This window comes from Petromyzon marinus, unplaced genomic scaffold, assembly GCF_048934315.1.
Source record: "Petromyzon marinus isolate PM22_M1 ecotype Great Lakes invasive population unplaced genomic scaffold, UKy_Petmar_22M1.pri1.0 PM_Scaffold_200, whole genome shotgun sequence".
NCBI lineage: Eukaryota > Metazoa > Chordata > Hyperoartia > Petromyzontiformes > Petromyzontidae > Petromyzon > Petromyzon marinus.
In genome coordinates this window covers 32,963-57,226 of record NW_027423170.1, presented here as the reverse complement: position 1 = coordinate 57,226, position 24,264 = coordinate 32,963, and the positions used below count along the sequence as shown (strand labels likewise).

Genomic DNA, 24,264 nt, shown 5'->3' with positions numbered 1-24,264 from the left:
TTTCGGGGTGACAGCAAAATTTAGCCCTCTAGCCAGTACTGTTTTCAGATTGTCCGAAATCGGGGTGCTACTCTGATTAATGACGATTTTGTTAACGTCTAGTTTTGTTATATGTGGGACTGGGTTCTTCTTCGATAGGTGGTTGAATTTAGAAATCAAGTTAGCTTTGTATTTGACTGAAAGTGAATCGGCAGAAGAAGCAGTCATGTTGTCTACGTGGTTCCAATCAGCAGGTGACATTTTTGTGTTAGCGTTAAATGAGCTTGTAGGAGAGTCTTGTCTAAAGTATCGAGTCAAAACGGAGTAGTCTTATCCTCTCTGAGATAAAAGATAGGCTGGCCTTAAACAGAATCTGTTTAGAATTCGGTGAGGATACAGCAGCAGATGTTAGTGTGAAAGCGATGGGTATTACCTTGTTGTCGCGGCATCTTTTGAGGAAGGTCAGCGTCTCGATGAGCTTTGACTTATTGTCCCGTTGTCTGTTGAAAGCGCTAACAGATAGGTGAAAGCCCTCCCCGTAGAGGTTATCAATTCTAGATTTGAAGCTTTCGTGACTGCAAGGATCCATACTCTTTGGTTCTATTCGGTAAAGTCACGTAGGTAAAAAAGAAAATAACAAAAATCGCGACGTTTCGGCCACAACACAAGTGGCCTTCATCAGGTGAAGGGACCGTGCTGTCATGAGGACAGCGTTGGAGTGAAAACAGCCAAGCCCAGGTCGTGTCCTTTAAGCTATGTGGGAGGAAGCAAAACGCTTGACAAAGGAATTAGCATAAAAATGAGCATGATGTACGTAGGAGGTGCATGGGCCATGATGGACCAGGAGCGGGTGGGGACCATGACAGACCAGCAGCGGGGGGGGGGGTGGGAGTAGAGTGAGTGAGTGGAGTTAGTGAGTGGAGTGAGTGGAGTGAGTGAGTGAGTGGAGTGAGTGAGTGGAGTGAGTGGAGTGAGTGGAGTGAGTGGAGTGAGTGAGTGGAGTGAGTGGAGTGAGTGGAGTGAGTGAGTGGAGTGAGTGGAGTGAGTGAGTGGAGTGAGTGAGTGGAGTGAGTGAGTGAGCGGAGTGAGTGAGTGAGTGGAGTGAGTGTGTGGAGTGAAATATGCAGCTGTGAAAGTTTGGAATACCACTACTTGAAGAAAAAATTACTGTACCATTGAAAATTTGTTTAATGTGTGGTTTGATTTAGAACATCTTTCCAATGATTGCTTAATTTGAAATCATCCTCTCGGTTGAAATTGTGCCTGTGTTTGTAAATCTGAATTGCCTCGTGGACAAATCTCTGATAAAAACCCGTGGGTTTGCAGAGAACCTTGGTATCGGAGAAAACTATATCGTGATCACCCACAGCGTTGTAACAGTGGTCAGCTACGGCAGAATTCGTTCTGCCGTGTTTCAAATCTGATTTGTGCTCGCGAATTCGGTCGCTGCTGGTCCGTCATGGTCCCCACCCGCTCCTGGTCCATCATGGCCCATGCACCTCCTACGTACATCATACTCATTTTTATGCGAATTCCTTTGTCAAGCGTTTTGCTTCCTCCCACATAGCTTAAAGGACGCGACCTGGGCTTGGCTGTCTTCACTCCAACGCTGTCCTCATGACAGCACGGTCCCTTCACCTGAAAGGCCACTTGTGTTGTGGCCGAAACGTCGTGATTTTTGTTATTTTCTTTTTTACCTACGTGACTTTACCGAATAGAACCAACGAGTAAATGCTTTTTTTCTATATTTCACCATTACGCCCTGTATGGGTTGGTGAAGCGAGGGGGGGCAGGACTGATTCTTCTTCACTCGACTGCTTTCAGGCCATGGGTTTGTCGTGTGGTGCATCTAAGCACTGCAACTGCTCCACCTGATATTCCTTTGCACCGTTGCACGTAAGATATTCTATCGCAATGGATTTTCCAGATTAAATATTTTCTAAAATAAAAAATGCAATGCAGGAAAAACAGAAAAACTGCCACGACACGGTGGGCAGGTGTGAGATAGAATGGATTAAAATTATCACGACTGAACACCCATCCCGAGCACACCGTAGTGGTGTTCACTTCATCTGGTGGCGAGATGTTAACGAACACCTTGTGAAAGGCCCAAGGCAGATCCCTGGGTTTGATCTTCCAAGAAGCTCATGGTCCACCCTAAACCGCATCCACTGCACAAACCATGGCAGATGCAGATAGCTGATGCACAAATGGAAAATTAAAAACTCTCCAGTGTTCAACTGTGGTCATCCAGAACAGACCAATCAACATACAATGAAGCAATGTCCGATCCACATGACAATGACACACTGCGCTACTCTTGACGTGGTTATCTGGCTTGACCACCTGAATGTGAAATTGTAGTTGTTACTCTGCATCTACATCAGCCATCTGAAAACAGAAGACAAAATGATAGGGGAGGGAGGGGTAGAGAATGGGAAATGGAGAAGCGGTGAGGCTTTAAGAGAGGAACAGAATGAGGTTAAGGAGGGGGACTGCTTAATGTGCTGGGGAAAGTTATTCCAGTGGAGGTGTCCAGAGAGAAGGATTGGGCGTAGGGAGATGGAGGGACAGGGAAGATTGGGAACGGAGAGGACGAGAGGGCACATGGAAGGAGATGAGGGGCAAGATGAGGTAGGGCAAGGCCCTAGAAAGATTTGAAGATGAGCATCAGGCATTTTAAAAGGCAGCGGTAGTGAACGGGAAGCCAGTGAAGTTGAAGTAGGAGAGGCAAAATGTAAAAAAATAAATGGCAGATTGAAAATAACTTGTGCGGAAGAATTTTGTATTTGTGGAGGAGAGTGAGGGTTGATTCAGGGAGACCAAGACGACGAGAATAACAGTGGTCCAGACGGTTAAAGATCAGAAAATTAACTAGGAGTGGGATAATAGTGGGAGGGATTAGTGGTATAGTGGGCGTGGCAAGCTGTGAAATTGGCAGATCTTAATGGTAGTGGGCTGGGTTAGTGATGAAGTGGGTTGGGCTAAGTGAGGGAGTAGGCGGGCCTCGTTGGGGAGTGTGCGGGTCTCATGATGGAATGGGCATCCCTAGTGGTAGAGTGGGCGGTGCTAGTTGGGGGGGGGGGGGGCTCTCTGTATGATTCTCTGGACGTTTTCGTGAGTCTGTAGCTTTGAGTTGATATGAGTCTCTTTGTGAGTGTGTTTGTCGAAGCGAGACTGTGTGCCTTGTGTGAGTCTATGCATCCCTGTAAGTCTCTAGCTCAGTGTGAGTACATTTCTCTGTTTGTCTTTTTGTGTCTATATGAGTCTTTATATCTAAATGTGAGTCTGCGGATATCTCAGTTTATGGGTCTGTCTGAAACCGAGTGTTAGTGGAATGCATTTGACTGGTAGCTCTGTGATATCCACTTTTGTGGGCCGCTATCGAACACAAATGCTTGCACTGCACCGTGAGATATCCAAACATTATGTTATTAGTCTCGTGACACCATTAGTACGGTCGATGATAGCATTGCGCACAATATCAAAACTATTCAATAACATTGAAATATTTAAATGGCAACGCCGCATGAGTAACCAGGAGAGTCCTCTTGTGAGTTACACCGAGTTTGTATTCTCCAGCACGTAGTCCATGCGAGAAGTTAGAATGCTTGACAAGCAAGAGAAGCAAGTGGAGTCAGACAAATGGACATTTCCTAAACCTCCTGCATCAAAAGCTCAACGCGCTGACACTGGGAGCGGAGGAGTGGAGTCGCTGGGAGTCTCTTCTCTGTTCCCGTGTTTCATCATCACCATCTAAACCACGGCTACCCCCACACACAAGTACAACACAGATCTCCCATATACAGTACACACACACACACGAGGAAACATACACAGATTCCCCATGTAGCCTCCACAAGCTGTATGGGAAAGTCCAGTTAGTTAGCACCTATTCAGGCTGACATGGCACACGAGGGTGTGGTGTGGCCAGTGCCACGCTCGGCCACCTTTGTCTCCCCAGTGCTGATGTTTACACACTGCGATGGATACTCAGTTAAGGCTGAGTATATAAATATAAATCTACACTTAATAGCAGAATCTGAACATTTATACTGGAGTAATGCAATGAGTGCAGTAGAGACAGGACAAAAGTTACAACAACCAATACAATACAACACGATAAGAGTGCACAGTAAAGTAAAGGTGAACAAATCACTTAAAATATACAAATGAAACTAAACTCTTTTTTTTATCTTACCAGGAAAGGCCCAGAGCTATTATCTAATTTTTCAGAAGCAAGCCACTAATAATAGCTCGAGGAAGTGGATTATCACGTGAAAATTTATAGCAGCAAATACATGTAAACGGATGTTTCTAAATATGGAGAGAAAAACTGGAGAACCCAGAGGAAAAAAAAAACAAGTGACCACGGAGAGAACATGCAGACTCCAACTATACAGCAGGTGTCAGGGTCGAAATCCAACCCCTGAACTCTTGCATACCAGGCGAGGAAGATGACATCACACCACCATGGCGTTACTTAAACAAATACCTAAAAGTATGCAAGTTCAAATTGCATCAGTTCCCAAGCTTGGGAAAGGCAGTAAAACAACAGCAATAAACATTCCCAGACCACATCCAGACAATGACAGTCTGCCAATAAATGTATACATTAAAATTGAATTATTGATACGTTGTTAAGCATTTCGAGGCTGAAGTGCTGTTATTTGGTATACAGATGTGTATAATCAAAGATAAGAAATATCAAGTGTATTTGTTTAGCCAGGTTTTTAACCTGGATAGTTTCAATTGCAAGTGTGATCCGAGGCACCAAAATCGAAAACTAATCAATTAGAGCAATGAAAGAGAATTCAGAGTAAAACAACTTTATAACAATCGTTAGTACATTTCTTATATCTGAAGTCGGCTTGGAAGATTATTTTTAGACCGATCATAGCGCAACTGAAAGTTAAAATGCATGAATATAAAAAAGATAGAGGGTGAATATTGAAGTCATACATAAATAGACGAGGATATCTGCATGAGTGTGATACACACCCCTATGTACGCACATTCATGACAAACATTCCTACTCAGTGAAACAATGGTGAGCTGCCAGACCATTTAAAAGCCACCGACACCCCTTCCACATGCCACCAACATCGCTTCCCTATACCACATATTCATAAATCCACTTACACATTATTACACATTATTGGAATCACCACACTCATCAGCATCTTGGAGTCGCGTTCACCCTTGGCTCCATGTGGAGCTCACAGAGAAAGCTCCCAGCTCATTGTCGTCTCAGAGTCAGGGTCGACGATCGGAGCGGTGGAGGTAAAATGAGCCGGGCTGCTGTTCAAGTCGTGCGTGGACCAGCTCCATCTGCTGCAGGGCCAGCACGGCCTCTCAGCTTATATCTAAATATCCAGGCCTCCTCGGTGAGTCCATCTGTTCCTCAACTCCTGCTTCCCTTCCTCACTGAAGCGATTGCCATCCACCCTGCAGCACAGAGAGAGGTTCACGCTGACGCGGGTTCACACAAAGACCCACGCAGCCCCCACAACAACCATGCTGGATGAAGGTCTCCCCATGCCATGAGAGCTGCTTCACCATACTTTACCACGCGGGTCAGTGCAGGCCTGTGATGGCAAGGACTGCAGATCTAGGATCGTAGTGAAGTACAACGGTGGATTGTGCTGCACACTGCAGTCTGTTGTCTGCAACTTAGCTCTGCTGCCTATAACTCCTGTGGTCATGTGCGGTGGTCACCCGTCTCAGCACTCCAGGCTAAAGCCTGCTTATCTTGCAGATTTAAGATCAGGCGCATTTCCAGTCGTTTGGTCATGTTCATTGGTCTGATAATGAATATTGTGATTTATTTGGAGGAGCGGGCTCAGCCAGGTGGGGTGTTGGCTGTTGTGCTGTTCGGTTCTGTGTTGTGTTGCATTGTGTTTCTAAGTTTGCTATTTTTTTTCATTCTTACCTGATGATGGTTGCTTGTGTTGCAATCGGAACGTCTATTCTATTATTATTTGATTTTATTTTTTACATGACTTTACCGAAAGAACCAAAGAGAATATTAAATGCACTGGAATACACTCCACTACTCTCCACTTCTGGCAATGGCTCTCATAGCACACAAACATGCTGTGAAGGTCCATTTCCAAAACGTTGCCTTTTCCATATTTTCTCCTGCTAAGGCCACAGTGTTACTGACGAATCTAAGTTGTTTTGTTTGTAGCAACAATCAGAGCGCGTATGAGACACAAGCTGCATAACTTACCCGAGCTTCCTCAATGCTTTGTTGGTGATCATGATGTCATGGAGAGCTGGGATCGATTTGTCCGTCAGTGAGCACTCTATCAGACTACAGGGAGAGAAGAGGCACTGAGTGGGGTGAAACTGGAAAATAAAAGTGTACACACTCACAAGAAATGGAGAGAAGCTCAACACCTTTTAGTACAATAAGGGTGGAAATCTCGTAGAATCAGCTAAACAGAGGGAGTAATCATTTCGGACCCAGGAACGCAATCCTATTTGTCTATTAATTGTTTAATGTGGCTTTGTCCAACACGGCATTTTACAGGAACATAACCCACCGCATTTGGCGAGGTCTGCAATATTTTGTATTAAAAATCGCGTTTGTCCATGCAAGGCCACTAGATACAGGCAGAGGAGCCAGAATATAAATCTGAATATTTATTTATATTTGAGAATCTGAAAAACTAAAAAGCTCTTTTTCACAGATGTCCACGTAACCCATCACGAGGCAAAGGCTAGTTTAAACTGTATATTGGGTAAGGATCAAATAATGTTCAAATGTATCGGGTTGGCGAATAAGAGCCATTGGTGATTTATGGCTTTAATAAGAGTCAGGTTGTGGTGTTATTAATGTAAACGTATGGGTGGGCAATTAATGTCAAGATTGCAGCCGTTCATTATATAAAATTCTTAATTGTAATCTATGACATTAAATACAGATGATCATTGATTATATCAAGAGCGTGCCTATCTGGGTTCCAACATCCGATGAAACCGGTAAAACCGCTCCAAAGGCTGAACCAGTCCGGCGATCGGCACAAAGTGCGTGACAAAACAAGCAGCTATGCTTTATTTCAGTGTCAAACAATATATACAGTTCATTACACACTACATACAACAACTTAAACAATGAAAATACTGCACGTATATAAATGTTTCATGACTAATAACTAGTCATAGAGTGGAATTCGGCATTCACCAGAGCACCGGTCTGAAGGCTGCATCAGTCCAACTATTGACAAACACAAGTTGTTGTTGTCAAACACAAGTTGTTTAACAAGAGCATAGTACACACATCACCCCATGCAGAGTCTTTGATATTGGAGTGGTGAGTGCGGTTAGTAAATGTTGTGGCCAAAACGTCGTGATAATTTTATAATGTTTTATTTTTATTATTTTATTATTTCCATTCTACGTGACTTTACCGAAAGAACCAAGAAGAGTAAATAGTCACTTTTTACAGTAGGATATTCATTTTGTCTTTGTATATTTACTTTTAGCGATTTTTAGATCGCAAACTATTTAATAACATGAAATATATATACAGAACACCTAAAAATATAATCGTATTTTTAGCTCTTTCGGTAAAGTCACGTTGAAGGGAAACAATAAATAATAAAATATATAAAGCAATAAAATATATTGTTTTATATATATATTTTATTATTTTATTGTTTCCCTTCAACGTGACTTTACTGAAAGAGCTAAAAATATGAATTACTGCAGTCACGAAAGCTTTAAATCAAAATATAATCGTATTTAAGAATATGCAAAAATAAGATATTTTAAATAATTATGCGATTATCTGGTTGTGTTTGAAAATCTGGCTGCCGGATAATCGATGATCTAATATATTAACATAATATAATTTAAAACAATATCATTGGTTAGAGTTGGTTATGTGACAATTGTAATTGTATTGTTATTTAATAGTGGTTAACAGTGCTGTAATAAGTGTGGCTAATAACTTAATTGATAAGTGCATAAAAAATTAAGTTATAATCGACGTTAAAATACAACATTATTATGCTATACTGAATATCTTGGTGTTTTGTGTCTGTATATGTGTATATATTTGTTTAGGTGTACTTATATAAGTGTGTGTGCATCAGGACATTACTCACGCTAACGTCTCCAACCTCCCTTCTCTCTCCAACATACCGTCTGCTAAAAGTCGGAGGCCGCTGTCTCCGATCTCGTTGCGACGCAGCCTAAACCCGGGTGGACGGGAGAAGGGACAGCGCTGACTCACTGAGCCCACGGGAACCGCGGAGTGAAACACGCGGTGAGTGAGGGACACTCACAATGGCGGTGCACGTGATCACAGCACACACGTTCACGAGCAAAGCTGCTCATTGTTTAATGCTTCTGTTAGACATTTTATATATAATAGGTGGCATTCACAAATATCAGTTTACTCACGATCATCCATTCAATTATACTGCACTGTACCTTTATAATATGAAGTGTTTGTGTTTATATAAACACAAAGTTACAAGAGAGGATCACACACAAGTGAAGTACATTTTCATCGAGAACACAGGAAGATGTTTTCAATTAATGTATCTGCTAACAATGTTGTGAATATGAATATTGCTTTAACCTATGTGTTAAACTAAACAAATGTGTTAAGATTACAGTAAACATTTTTTAAAGTGGACTCGATTAAGCAGGACAGCAAGATTAAATGTGTTCACATTCAAATGTTTACTTCACAACGCGTTGCACCAATAATTAGCAGTTAGTGCACAGAGCACAAGTGAGAAACGAACAGCAGAGCTTACCTGAGAATCTTCAAACCTGTGTTGGCCTTGAGGATGACACTGAGAGAGGAACCCGACTTGTCCGTCAGTGAACAAAGATACAGACTGCAGGAAGAGAAGAGGTGGTTAGTCGGGGCAGAGGGGATAGGTGGAGGGTCGGGGCACAGAGTGGGGGATGGTGAGGGATGGTGAGAGGTGGTGGTGGTTGATGGGATAGTGGTTGAGGGTCGTGTTTGTGGAGACTGCACAAATTAACCTCGTGTCAACTTTAATAGGAGCTTGCAAATAGCAACTGCTGTTTAGATTTTTGGGTTGAATGTGATGTGTGTGTGAATGTCTACTATGTGTGCATTTGTGTAAGTCCATCTCTATGCGTGTTTGGTACATGTGTATCTTAGTGCATGCATATTTGTGTGCATGCACGTGGGAAGTAGTGGTGCAGTGGTTAGCACAGTGAGCCACAAACATGGCTCGATTGCCGCTTACGGCTAACTTCATTGATGAATATCTAAAACGGCCGCGGACCTCACATAGGTCGACTCAGCCATAAATTAGTACCTGGTGTAGTAAGTAAACATCAGTTGGCTGAGTGTGGTGCTGGCCTCCCACCCCTCATGTGCCGTTCTGGTCTTCATTAGGTGTTCCCGAACAGTATAGACCAAAAGTCTGCTAAAAGTTATCTGTAGAATCTCTGTGTATGTATATATAGATCAAATAATCATGATTTATCTTCGATATTGCATCATTCTGTAAGCGGTCACATATGAAAGCGTTTCATTTAACATCTCATCACAATGTAATTAAAGTAAACCCCCAGTGACAACTGTCTGGCACAAGGTAACTTAGCACCTGGCCTGCATATCGGCATTTCCACTACAACTGTTCCAGTAGCCTCTCATTCCTAATTTCCTCAGAACATCCTCCCATTTCCGCATCAAAAAATATATACAGTACATTATACACTACATACAATAACTTAAACAATGAAAATACTGCACTTATATACATTTTCATGACTAACAACTACAGTAATAGAAAGAGTAAATATACAGCTTGATCCGGCGAAAATTGCGTGCAGTTCGGCGTTCGCCAGAGCACCGGTCTGAAGGCTGCATCAGTCCGGCGATTGTCAAACACAAACACAAGTTGTTGTTGTCAACCACAAGTTGTTGTTGTCAAACACAAGTAGTTGTTGTCAAACACAAGCTGGCGTTGTCAAAAACATGTTGTTGTCAAACACATGTTGTTGTTGTCAAACACAAGTTGTCAAACACAAGTTGTCAAACACAAGTCGATGTCTAACACAAGTTGTTGTCAAACACAAGTTGTTGTCAAACACAAGTTGTCAAACACAAGTCGATGTCTAACACAAGTTGCTGAACAAGAGCGTTGTACGCACATCACCCCATGCAGAGTCTTCGATATTGGAGTGCTGAGTGCGGTACAGTAAATAGTCACTATTTACAGCAAGATATTTATTTTGTCTTTGTATATTTAGTTAAGCGATTTTTATATCGTAAACTATTTGAAACAGTCAATATATATGCAGAACACCTAAAAACATAATCTTATTCAAGAATGTGCAAAAACAAGCTATTTTAAATAATGATGTGATCATCTGGTGTTTTTTGAAAATCCAGTACCCCTCCCCTCCGATGCTGCTGGATAATCGATGATCTACTGTATTAACACAATATATTTGAAAAATATCATTGGTTATAGTAGGTAATGTGACAATGGTAATTGTATTGTTATTCTTTGGGTCTTTCGGTAAAGTCACGTAGATAGAAAAATAATCAAATATTATTTTCTATCTACATGACTTTACCGAAAGACCTAAAGAGTATGAATTCCTGCAGTCACGAAAGCTTTAAGTCAATATGTAATTGTATTGTTATTTAAGTGGTTAACAGTGTTGTAATAAGTGTGGCTAATAACTTAATTGATGAGTGCATATAAAATAAGTTATAATCGACGTTTAAATACATTATTATGGTATAGTGAGTATATTTGTGTTTTGTGTCCGTATATGTGTATATATTTGTTTAGGTGTACCTATATGAGTGTGTGTGCATCAGGAAATTACTCACACTAACGTCTCCAACCTCCCTTCTCTCCCCAACATCCCGTCGGCTAAAAGTCGGAGTCCGCTGTCTCTGATCTCGTTCTCACTCAGCCTAAACCCGGGTGGACGGGAGAAGGGACAGCGCTGACTCACTGAGCCCACGGGAACCGCGGAGCCAAACACGCGGTGAGTGAGGGACACCCACAATGGTGGTGAACATGACCAGAGCACACACGTTCATGAGCAAAGCTGCTCATTGTTCAATGCTTCTGTGTTAGACATTTTATATATCATAGGTGGCATTCACAAAAAGGAGTTTACTCACAATCATCCATTCATTCATACTGCACTGTACCTTTATAATCTGAAACGTGTTTGTGTTCATAAGGGTGTTGTTTTGCAAGACCTCATCTTACAAAAAAGACAAAGATCCCCCGTGTAGCCTTAACAGACTGTAGGGGCAAGTGCTGTTAGCGAGCACCTATGAAGGCCGGAACGGCACGCGAGGGGTGTGGTGGGTGGTGTTGTATACGGCCATTTTTCCACAATTAAAATCAATAATAATATTTGCCGATATTTTAAAAATAGTAACTGAAATAAATAAATAAACACCGCTACGACAAGGACCAGCAAACAGCAACGGGAGATCGTAAAAAGGTCGTTTAAATAAATACATAATAAACTCCGGGGCAAAGAGAGGTTAGCGACTATCTGCAAAATCTCCAGATTGCCAAAGGACAATTTACAAACAAACCTGTTTGATGTAACACAGCCGCCCGGGGTCACCAAGAGGGGAGGGGGGCAATCACGCGCGCGACCGCGGTGAGACAGCGGACGGGGAGGGCATCTGTTTTTTTCTCTCTCTCGCAAGAGACGCGGAGAGAGGAGAGGGAATTTCACATTTAAGCTCCGCAAAGGACAGCGAGACAGCGTTCGGAAGAAGACATCAAGCCAGCTCCGAGGCATGGCCTCGAGACATTAGCAATGGGTGCTGTGTCCCGCAGAGAAGAGGGGCGAGGGGATGTTAGGTGCTGAGTTCGGCATGGGCAGACAGAGTATCGCTGAAAGTTATTATACATTCATCCTGATGTTTTGAGTCGCTTGCAGAATCGAGGATTGCGATAAGCTGTATCGTACTAAGCTATCAGAGTTGTGTAAGAGGTGTGCAAATACAATTTTCAAGTTTTGAGAGTGAGCGACAATAGCACACTCGACAGTTCAACAAGACAACAGCTCGGCAAGCGCCAGAAGAGGGTGGCGAGCGGCAGGCTCCAAGGGGGCCCCGCGATCAACCGAGGATGCGAGGCTGGCAGAGTAGCGATGTGCCACCGAGTGTGAGTTCAGAGCTGAAAGAAGTATCGCTAAAAGACTTTCATTCTACATTGAGTGCCAGCGGCCAGCAGCCAAGCGTGTGCTGACTTGGCTCATCCAGCATTGGAAAGAGCCTGACCAGCCGCCCATGAGCAAAAGAGTCAGCGAACCAGCAAAGAGTGCGTTCGAGCATCTCCACAGAGAGCACGTGCGGCGCAGCTACTACATCAGTGGAAAGAGACCGTATCTGCCAGCACGAGCAGCCAAGCCGACGCCCCGAGCAAGAGAACAAAGCAGTTCGTATAACCCTCCCCCTACACTCTCACCCTCACGACGCATCACCCTGCGTCTGTTTCACGAAGACACACAACACGCATATCGGGACAATCAAGAAGAGTGACATTCCAAGGTGCTGATCGTGAAGAACATTGCTGCCTATTGAGTTACGTGGATACGGTCATTTAGAAGTATCTCAGTCGTTCGTTTTCTTTTAATGGCATAATCTTGCCGATGAATCCATTGACGCATACTTTTGCCTTTGAGAATAATAATTGTTTTGACTGCCTTTTCGCATGAATATCGTCGGATGAACTCCTAAGGACTTTCTATTCGTATTTTCCATATGCTCGTGGTACCCAGAGGAAGCAATCAATTGTTCCGTTACCCAATTAACAACGTGATTATTGAGGGTTGAAGAGATGGATCAATGAAATGAACATTGCCTGTAGTACTATGCTGACAATTTCAAGTACAAAAATTTCCATATTAGAGTGTTAAGGTTTTTGTGTAGAATAGCGTGCCTGCATGTTTTAACGACTCTCCCTATCACCAATTAAGCTCGCGTTACGCAGTGGAATTAATGATATGTGCAGTTGTCAAAGTGAAACAACGCAATCGTTGATGTTTACTGTGTTGATGCTGTGTTGAAAATTCCGAGCTTGAGAGTTCGCATATCCTTAAGTTAAAGTTTTGTTTAGAATAAAATTGATTAACGCAGAAGTGGTTGCGTGTGTCCTTCCTGATTTCGTGCGTAATAATCTTATTTATAAGAACTGTATTCTGCGTTGAGATCTCAATTTGGAGACCTGACATAAACACACTAATACACTCAGAAAAATGTTAAAACGAGAATAATTTATTATACCGATCGATAATACGAAGTTAAACAAGGAAGCCGAGCTGACTCTGGCATGCTCACAGCACCTGCATAACTTCATACGAAGAATTGTATTATTCCGATTGATAATCCGACCCTCGTCAGCGAGGCGGGGCCTAATCATAATAACGGATTGCATTAGCATAATCACACACACGAGCATTAATGAATATGATTATATCTCGAATTAGCATAATTTATGCGCATAATTGCATCACCTAACATAATTGCGGATAATTACGTAAATTCCAAATTTCATTTAATTTTTATTATTTTCATCAAAATTTTCACAACCAACATATACAACAGTGACATACACCACGCCCGACCGCCTTTGTCTCCTTAGTGGCAATGTTTACACACCGCACCAGGTCCTCATTTGAGGCTGAGTCGACCTAGAGGGAGGCCCAGGTCCAGTTCAGATAATCGTCACCGGTGTTGGTCGTGAGCGGGAATCGAACCCGGGACGCCGGGTTCATAGCGTAGCGTAGCGCTAATCACGACACTACTGCTCCTCGTCTACACACCTACATACACATACAGTAACGAAAGTAAATAACGCACATACATGCGTATATTCACTAATTTGTCCATGGCGCACTCATATCACTGGATGAATTGCGCCTCATGAATGTGAATCCTTATTATATGAAGATTCCTTGCATTAATTTTCACGTAAAAAATACTGTCACATTAAAACTGCAGACTCAAACAGGGGTGTGTAAAGTGTGTACATGTGAGTGAGTGTGTGTATATTCATATATGAGAGTGTGTATATTAGTGTACATGTGTAGTGGAGTAGGAAGGTGCATAGTGGAAACAGCGTGATTACATAACACAGACAGTACGGGTTATGTTGGGTCAGCTTGTAGCGAAGACAAATACAGTGCAGGTTATATTAGGGCAATTAAGCTGGGTGAGCCAAGGACGGCTGTGATTGGCTGGAGCTGTTGCCAAGGCTAGAGTCGCGCCTAAAGGTCTGGAGGAGAAGCAGGTGCGAACGACGAGGAGCGTGGTTGGGACGCGGACTAATTAATTGGGGAGTAATGAGAGCGGGGATAAATTGGGGGGTCGGCAATTGGAGCGAGGTTGTTAAAGTTGGAGAGCTTGGAGTGAACAGTGGGGAATTGAAGTTGGAGTCAACAGCAGGGAATTGAAGTGTGGAGAGCTTGGAGACAGAGTTGGAGAGACAGAGTTTGAGAGACAGAGTTGGAGACGGAGCTTGGAAACAGCATAGCGATAGCGGAGCTGAAGAAGAGAAGCAGCCAGCAGTGGAGAGAGCGTAGCGATGGCGGAGCTGAAGAAGAGAAGCAGCCAGCAGTGGAGAGAGCATAGCGATAGCGAAGCTGAACAGAGACGAAGCAGTTAGCAGTGGAGAGAGCATAGTGATGGTGATAGCGGTGAACAGAGACGAAGCAATTAGCAGTGGAGTGAGCATAGTGACGGTGATAGCGGAGAGCGGAGACGAAGAAGTTAGCGGCAGAGTAAGCGAAGTAATCATGGGGAGTGGAGAGACAAAGGTGGCGAGCGAGTCGAGTTAAGCACGGTGAGCGAGCCGTGACGACATGGATACTGTAAAATATTGAGGACATGCTGAAAGTTGTAAATAAAGCGGTGTTCGAAGAAAGACAAAAGTTGTCCGAGTGAAATCGAACACTACATTGGGTGTCAGAGTGACTACGAACCATGCCGAGATGTCAAGGAAGGCGGCCAAGAAGAAGAACGTGCCGGTGGACTCATCCGACGACAGCAACGACGAGGACGTGCTGCCCGTGTCCTGCCAAGTGGCCGATACTCCTCCGGAGGGCCTGGTTGAACGAGAGTCTAGAGAATGAGACAGCGGTTCGAGCGAGGCCGAGACCCCCGCACCGTCGGGTGATTGGAGAGTCCTCATGGCCCAGTGGGAGGCCAGGATGGCGACATTGACGGAGGCGTTTAACCGCTTTGTGACATCGGACCAGGTGCAACCGATGGTGTCAAGTCGACTAGCAGATGTTGCCGCGGGGTCGGAGCGATTGGAGAAATCCGACGACGATGAAGCTCCACCGTTGGGAACAGCACGGCGACTTCATGTGCAGCGGTTCGAGGCCAAAGTTGGGGATTGGACGGCATTTACAAGACGGTTCCGAGCGGCTTATCAATCTCTGGAGTGGACTGAGGGTGCCGCCCTGCGGGCACTGCCGACGGCCCTCGATGATGATACCTTGGCGACATTTAATGGATTCCCTGCCACCGTCAGGTCAACACTGGACGGGGCATTCGCGGCAATGAGCAAGGTGTACGAGCCGCGGTCAGTCGCCAAACGTAGATTCCAGCAAAGGAAGCGGGAGGGCACGGAATCCCCTCTTGCATTCCGCAGCACGCTGTTGGCCCTCGCTCAAGTAGCATACCTGGCGATGGACCAGGAGGCCCTGGATTCCTTGCTGCAGGAGAAGCTTTTGCAGTTGGCCAAGGAGCTACGAGTCGTCCTTTCGCTTCCTGACAGCAACAACGACGATGACATGTCTCTACAGATCGCCAGGAACATCAAAGTCAACCTGGACCTCCGCGATGAGCCAGCGGTGGTGGGTGCGCAGCTGCTGTTGCTGAGCGCTGCCGCGTCCGAGAGCGCGGTGGCGGTGGGCGAGGCACCGCCGATTGCAGCGGCGGCCGGGGTGCCACCCGCGGGCATGCTGCGTCGCCCCGCGGTGTATGGATGTACTACGAGTGCGGACGGAGAGGACATGTTGCCCGCGACTGCTGGTGGCGCAGGGGCGGCCTTCCAAGGGCGCCGACCAGCTACAACCGAGGATTCTCCCAGGACCGAGGATTCCGGGTGAGTCGCGATACATTCAATACACGGCCGCTCTTTCCACATCACCAATCTGCGTCATCTCACCCATTCACATCTCATTCGTATGTTGCGCACGGTCAGGACGTGTGGGGCGCGTTGGTGCATCGTGTTTTGGGAGCTGCGCCGGGGTCGTCGGATGTGATGGCACTTATTCAAGGGGTGATGGTCAGAGTTATTGTTGACACGGGGGCTTCTGCGACCCTTATCTCGTTACAAACTTTTTGCTTATTGCCAACTTTGCCCCAGGCCCTAGAACCGGTTGATGGGCCGTGCATAGTAGCAAATGGTGGCAGTCTCGGTATTATGGGTTGTATGGTCGCGACGAATCAAATTGGCGAAGTGAGCGTTACGGGGAATATTTTGGTTTCCAAGGCCTTGGCGGTACCGTGTTTGTTGGGAACGGATTATTTGCAAAGGATGCCACTTAGAATTTCTATAGAGAAAGGGGTGTTTGGAATTGCCATCGGGAAAATGTCTAAAATTTTTGGGAACGTCTTTTAAGCTTGCGGTTGCGAATGCCGTGGTGCAGGCCGTGGTGAGCCGCACCGTTCGCGTTCCGCCTGGCACGCAGATGCTTGTGCCGCTGCGCTTTAAAAAACAGTTGCCTTTCGGCGAGCAACAGGAGGGTATATTGCTGACGCCCTCAAATGCTGTATCACGGATGCCCACTTTGGTAGGGGCTTTGACTATTGTACCGGCAAATTGCGACCCTTTAATACAAATTGTAAACGTGGGACACGAATCGGTCGTCATTCTGGAGGGTACAACGTTGGCGCATGCAACGGCAGCGCCGGGTCCGGAAGGGGAGGCGTGTTTGGCAACGGGACAGAGTGAGATGTTGCCGGGTGATGGAGATGATCCGGACTGGTTGCGAGATCTATATATGCAAAACCCTGAACTAACGCCTGTGCAGCGGTCGCGTCTCCATGGGTTTCCCTTTGAATTCAAAGATGTGTTCAGCGTGATTACATGATAACACAGACACTACGGGTTATGTTGGGTCAGCCTGTAGCGAAGGCAAATACAGTGCAGGTTATATTAGGGCAATTAAGCTGGGTGAACCAAGGACGGCTGTGATTGGCTGGAGCTGTTGCCAAGGCTAGAGTGGCACCTAAAGGTCTGGAGGAGAAACAGGTTCGAACGATGCGGAGCGTCGTTGGGACATGGACTAATTAATTGGGGAGTAATGAGAGCGGGGATAAATTGGGGGGTCGGCAATTGGAGCAAGGTTGTTGAAGTTGGAGAGCTTGGAGTGAACAGCGGGGAATTGAAGTGTGGAGAGCTTGGAGACAGAGAGTTGGAGAGACAGAGTTTGGGAGACAGAGTTGGAGACAGAGCTTGGAAACAGCGTAGCGATAGCGGAGCTGAAGAAGAGAAGCAGCCAGCAGTGGAGAGAGCGTAGCGATAGCAGAGCTGAAGAAGAGAAGCAGCCAGCAGTGGAGAGAGCGTAGCGATAGCGAAGCTGAACAGAGACGAAGCAGTTAGCAGTGGAGAGAGCATAGTGACGGTGATATAGGAGAGCAGAGATGAAGAAGTTAGCGGCTGAGTAAGCGAAGTAATCGTGGGGGAGTGGAGAGACAAAGGTGGCGAGCGAGTCGAGTGAAGCACAACGAGCGAGCCGTGGCGACATGGATACTGTAAAATATTGAGGACATGCTGAGAGTTGTAAATAAAACGGTGTTCAAAGAAAGACAAAAGTTGTCCGAGTGAAATCGAACACTACACATGTAAGGTCTAATAAATCTGAAAATCTAAATAGGCTCGAGGCTGGATGGTGCTTCTACCCAAGACTAACATGTATAACAACAGTTGTTGTAGCCTGCGGAGCTGCGTTATGGCAATGGAACAACATTCATCTCTATGCTCTACACCAACCCACACTGACAAGATTGGTGATGTCTGGTCAAATAACCCCCAAGACCTGCATGGTGTGGGAGTGCCTTATCCAGCAGTAGACTGACCAAAGGCTGTACTTGTACATGTGTAGGAGTGTGTGAGTTTATATGTACACTATGTGTACGTTTGTGTGTGTACATGTCTGTGTGTATATACGAGTGTCTTTGATTGTGTATTTATATGCGTTTAGGGGAATGGTGGGAAAGTCGTTGGCACATTACATTACAAACGAAGTGACCTGGGTTCAATATCCGTAAACAGCATCAGTGGTGAGTGATGAAAAAAATTCTGGTCCTGGAACTCCCGTAGGGTGACTCTGCCTTAAATGAGTACCTGGTGGTGTGTCAACATCAGCAATGGGGAGAGAAAGACAGCCAAGGACGGTGCTGGTCAGGGAAGTGCGATCAGCACTTGCCTCAAAAGTGTATGCAGGCTCCACGGGGAGATTGTCTTTGTGCTCTAAAGTGCAGTGTAATAGTGTGTGCTTGTTCCCTGTCACTGGCTTCACTTTCCCCACCAGTTTATATGGGCTACTTGGGGGATCATTGTCTCTTTAATGCTTTACAACTAAGATTAACACCCATTACCAATTAGCTGTCTCTGTAGTGGTGAGCACAATCACTGACCATGATCCACTGTGAACCAGGGGCTTGAATCGGACACGTGGATCAAACCGTTACCCTCACTCTCCACCGCAGTCGCAATCAGGGCTACATTTTCTCAGTATGGCCTAAGGTCACCTCACTCCCTGCATATAGTGTGAGGGCTATCATTATCGCTAATTAAATGTTGCTGAAGATGATGGAAAACTTTACAGCATCCATGAATATGCATAACTTTTTTTTCCTTTTGTACTTTAACGTACAGTGAGTGCAGCATTCACTGTGGACCCACCTACTCACTGTACATTTACTTACCCACTCACACTAATTCACTCATTCACCAACCCACTCACACACTAATTCACTCATTCACCAACCCACTTACACGCCACTCACATCCTCACTTAACTCCACATATTCACTCATCGATCCACCCACCAAGTCACCCACCAACTCAAGCAGGCACGCACTCACTCACCGAACCTCATCCCTCAGTGGATGAGTGGGAGTGGGTATGCGGCTGGAGAGTGAAGGTATGGGCAAGGGTGGGGGATGGGTTATGGAAAAAGTGAAGGCAGGTGCAGATTGGGGGTTAATGGGAGGTATCAAGGGAGGGGTGAGCGTGGCGTGCGGGGAGAGGAGTGAAGTGAGTGAGGACAATGATGGCAGTGGCAAGGGGAAGAATTTGTCAAAATTTGTGTTCATGCTTGGGCTACGCAAGACCGAGTGTTTACGTGAGAATGGAGTTACATTGTACTGTATGCACAGTTAATAAGTGAGGATTCTTATAGACAAAGATCTGCCGTATAGCCTTAACAGACTGCTGGGGAAAGTGCCGTTAGGGAGCACCTATGAAAGCCGGCATGGCATATGATGGAGTGGGTGGCCAGTATCACGCCCGGCTGCTTTTGTCTCCCGAGTAGCGATGTTTTACACACTGCACCTGGTGCTCAATTGAAACTGAGTTGATATCACGCACAATTATGCACACACAATTTGTGAAGTAGTGAATGCAAGGTGTGCCAGTCTTACACTAGATGTTTACATCTGTGCAGTCCACGCTGAAGCCTCTTCATTTCCTCGGTGCCGATGCCACAGCCGAACAGGTTGAGTGTCTCCACAGGTTCTTCTCGCTGCAGCAGGATCCAGGAGATGGCAGCGCAGTCTGGCAGGGACAGCCTTGTGAATGACAGGTCTATCTCAGTCATGGACCGAGTGACATCACTCAGGGACTTGCGGTCGTGCAGCTCGTGCACGCAGTGCAGGAGACTGTTGAGCCTGTGTTTGTCAACCATCCGATTCTTCATGCTGCGATTGAGCCACTCGATTATTTCCTTTTGATAATCTGCAGATGGAGGATCCAAGATACCCTCAAAGAACTTCCATGGAGTGCTTGATGCCAGTCCACAAAAAAACCTCTGAAACACATCAAACCTCCCATCTTTGCTGTCCTTAATAGCCTTGATGACGTCATTCACTGGCCATGTTGAATGTGACAGATGCAGAGCTATCGCTGCAAAGAATTCCTGCATTGTCAAGTGTGAAAATGAATAACAACTCCCTTGTTTAATGCCCTCACATGTGAACACTTTGTTGATGAATGTACTTCCTAGTTCAGAAGAACTAACAACAAACTCTTCTAGATCTTTTTGGCTGAACATCTGGATGTTTTGCTGAACCCCCTTCAGAGCCATATTGCCAAGAGACGATACAATTTCCTTGGCACAGCAGCTGCCACGTCCATGGTGTACTATGAGCCCAAACACGTATTGTGTGAAGAGGTCGGTCATTGATTTGAGGATAATCTCAGAATGTTCAGACTTTTGTAAATGTTCCTTCAGTGTAATGGCTGCTATATGGCAGAATGAAGGGTTCTGGGACAATGTATTCACTGTTTCATTTTCCTGCAGGAGCTTGAGTGCCCTTTCTGCTAGACTTCTATCTTGGTAAAATTTGTTAAAAAATGCTATTTTATCTTTGTTGGAAAACCCAGTGATTTCAACAGCTCGATCAACATTCACTTGACTCAGTTGTTCCATGGCAATGGGTCTGGTCGTTATCAAGACCGAGGCCTTGGGCAAGAGATTTCCATTCACTAGGGCAGCAATGATGGCTTCTACTGTTGCCGTCTTACGTGGATCAGTGCACGCATTGGCATAGTCAAGGCGCTTTCCAAACTCGTCCAACCCGTCCATAACAAAATGGGTTCTCTCTTGGTTTGCGAAAACCTCATCCGCTTTGTTTCCCAAACATGAGTGCAGCTTAGAAAACAGCTCTGCCAGTGACACCTCTCCAATATCATTTATCTCCCTGAACCTTATGAGCACGATGTGCTCAAAGCGTCGTGCAAATACTTTCTCACCTGACAGCAAGCTGTGCACAATGAATTTGCTCAACATGGTTTTACCGCTGCCTGGAGTCCCCACTACAATAACCAGTCGGGGGTGTGTTTTTTTTCCAATGTGATCAAAGAGCTTCTTGTAAGTAATCCCTTCTCTCTGTGCTCTCTTCATCAGCTCCTCGTGCTGCTTGCCTCTCGCTAGTAACTCGTGCTCCTTGGTTTCTTGATGGCGGTAGTAGGGAACCAGAATTGGCTTCACCATCCTCTCCAGCAAAAACACTGCAGGTTCTCCAGGTCGTGCGTCGTAGTTTCGTGTTAATGATGTCAGCTTCAGCAATAATTCTCTGAAATCATCACCAGGCTTATCTAAATGACACAAATAATTTAACGAGCAGATCAGTTTCACTTACAATAAAAAACATATTCCTATAGCAGACAAATATGTTTAAAATAAACTATGTAAAAAAAGCGTAGCGAATTCATTCACCATGGATAATGCAGCAACATCATGTACATCATGAATTATTGTGTGGAAGTTTTCACGATGTGTATTCTCCAAATGCAATTTTTATAAACACTGTACCTTTTGTAAAAAAATATGTTTTATCATAACAAAAATGCTACCACCATGTGTCTTGTTTGTTTTGCCTGTGAAAAAGATAGTACCACATTTAGCATTACCGTGTACATCAGCATCATCACAACCTAATTCTATCAATCTGTGTGTAAAATGCACTGCTTGCCTTATCCTACAATTATCGATTTTTTTTTTGTCTAGGATGTTGATTTTTTTTATATTTCACTGGTATTGGGGCTGTGTTTCCTCTCCCATCTCAAGCTGGCCTACATCACGTAGCACGGGGGCTACACTGGTGGAGTGCAGTACACCAGCCACGGTCCTAGCAGCAGAGAAGATGAAGTGCTGTCACTTCCACAAGAACAGACACATGAATCACAACACTCGTAGCATCCCACGTGATACATCGTAGGTTCACTTGAACTTCAACTAATCTGGCTACTGCATCATCAGCAAACACTGTGGCAGCCACTACATTGTGGAGAGTGTCGATTTCCAATGACAAATTTGCTCAACAACTTCCATCAGCTTTCCAAGGAAACATTGAACCCAGTCTCTCACCACTTGGGCAATGGTGACCATGAGTAGCCTGATCCCTCTGTATCTGATCTTATTTTAATTTCTCGGGAATCATATATTCGGAGTCATTATCTCCCGTGGACTTTTTTACAAATGACGAGGTCTACAAATTTGACGTTGAATCTGGAGTGAAGTATAACCAATCCAGTTTCAGTTTCATTTATTTTGTATAGCCCTGTGAGCCATTCGGCTCTTGAATCGGGTGCAACTGCAACAAACAAAACCAGGAACAAGAAACATCTTAAAGTGACTACGCGCAAACAGAAAAATCCAGGAAAAAACAGCAAAGTCTTCCGGAAAAAGCACCGTATATCAATGCTGTGTGCAAACATCCCAGTGGGATGCGAGCCAAACAATTACAACCATAAGACAATTTAGATTAAAGTTATCAGTCTAACTCTGTACTACAACAAATAAATATGGCTAAACCAAAACGTTTTAGAAATCACTAAAATAAAGCTATAAAAGCAATGTAACAGTGATCATAGGAACTAATTTAAATTTTACAATAAAAGATACACGTAACATGTACTACCAAACTTTGCAGCCATAGCTTTCTGCATGAGTCACTCCATAACAGCAGGAGTATCAGTAGGAGTATCAACATTTTTCAAGAGTTAAGAGGAGAGAGTAGGTTCCGTTTCATGAGTCAATGGCATTAAAAGGCGGGGTGTCATTAGAAATAGCAGTCATTTCTAGATTTAAAGCTTTCGTGACTGCAAGGATCCATATTCTGGTTCTATTCGGTAAAGTCACGTTAGTAAAAAATAAAACAACAAAAATCACGACGTTTCGGCCACAACACAAGCGGCCTTCATCAGGTGAAGGGACCAGGCTGTCTCGAGGACAGCGCTGGAGTGAAACACAGCCACGCTCAGACCGCGACCTTTAAGCTGTGTGCAAGGGAACAAGGTGCCTTGACAAAGGAATTAGCATAAAAATTAGCATTTGATTGGCCGACTTAGCATGATGAACGGTGTAGAGGTGGTTTACATGCGGGTGCACATTCCGGTTGGCGTGGGGGGGGAGGGGGAGTTTACCTATTGATGGTGTGAAAAAGGAATTTTTAAGAGCTGCGAAAGTTTGGGGTACCACTACTTGAAAAATATACTGTACCATTGAAAATTAGATTAATGTTTGGTTCGATTTACAACATCTTTCCAATGGTTGCTTAATTTGAAACCATCTTCTCGGTTGAAATTGTGTCTGTGTTTGTAGATCTGAATTGCCTCGTAAACAAATTTCTGATAAAAACCCGTGGGTTTGCAAAGAACCTTGGTATCGGAGAAAATTATATCGTGATCACCCACAGCGTTGTAACAGTGATCAGCTACGGCAGAATAATTCGTTCTGCCGTGTTTCAAATCTGATTTGTGCTCGCGAATTCGGTCAGAGACATGTCGCTTTGTCTCCCCGATATAGCAAGCACCGCAGGTAAAACTCAATTTGTAAACCCCGGGGTACTGTAAGTCAGGAATGACATCCTTCACGGATGGGATCAGATCACGAATTTTGTGTACTGTATTGAACCGGACCTGGATCTTGTGTTTGTTTAGAATTTTGGAAATCTTTTTAGTAACGCCTGCTATATATGGTAGTGTGATGGTTTTCACCGGAGTATCAAGTGGTTGTTTCTGTATGGAGGGAGAAACAGCTTGGCGGATGGTACGGTCAGAGTATCCATTCCTTTTGAGGGCCAGGTGTACATGTTTTAATTCACGGGTCAGGTGGTGTTGGTCCGAAATGCAATGAGCTCTTAAAAATTCCCTTTTCACACCATCAATAGGTAAACTCCCCCTCCGCGCCAACCGGCATGTGCACCCGCATGTACACCACCTCTACGCCGTTCATCATGCTAAGTCGGCCAATCAAATGCAAATTTTTATGCTAATTCCTTTGTCAAGGCACCTTGTTTCCTCGCACACAGCTTAAAGGTCGCGGTCTGAGCGTGGCTGTGTTTCACTCCAGCGCTGTCCTCGAGACAGCCTGGTCCCTTCACCTGATGAAGGCCACTTGTGTTGTGGCCGAAACGTCGTGATTTTTGTTGTTTTATTTTTTACCTACGTGACTTTACTGAATAGAACCAAAGAGAATAGCAGTCATAGCTAGTCAATATAAAAAAATTAGGAGTAAACAATGTCCACAAAGGAGGAGACATTATACTGAGAAGAG

The 24,264-nt window shown here is 44.7% G+C and overlaps 1 protein-coding gene across 10 annotated transcripts in view; it reads right to left on the bottom strand.

Moving 5' to 3' along the window:
• Positions 1 to 4,792: 4,792 nt before the first annotated feature.
• LOC142922897 (ribonuclease inhibitor-like) overlaps positions 4,793 to 24,264 on the bottom strand; it is a 33,161-nt gene continuing 13,689 nt past the window's right edge. For 2 of the 10 annotated variants that reach the window (XM_076063838.1, XM_076063837.1), the window contains 7 exons: positions 21,520 to 21,584; positions 19,628 to 21,302; positions 10,823 to 10,909; positions 8,754 to 8,837; positions 8,094 to 8,180; positions 6,212 to 6,295; positions 4,793 to 5,427 (listed from right to left, as the gene is read on the bottom strand). In XM_076063838.1, the coding sequence (XP_075919953.1) occupies positions 5,346 to 5,427; positions 6,212 to 6,295; positions 8,094 to 8,180; positions 8,754 to 8,837; positions 10,823 to 10,909; positions 19,628 to 21,198 (1,995 nt within the window). In that variant the 5' untranslated portion in view covers positions 21,199 to 21,302; positions 21,520 to 21,584 and the 3' untranslated portion in view covers positions 4,793 to 5,345. Of the gene's footprint in view, positions 5,428 to 6,210; positions 6,296 to 8,093; positions 8,181 to 8,753; positions 8,838 to 10,822; positions 10,910 to 14,949; positions 15,268 to 19,627; positions 21,303 to 21,423; positions 21,488 to 21,519; positions 21,585 to 24,264 lie in introns of those variants that run through there. The other 8 variants (XM_076063832.1, XM_076063839.1, XM_076063840.1 and 5 more) reach the window with 7 other exon arrangements.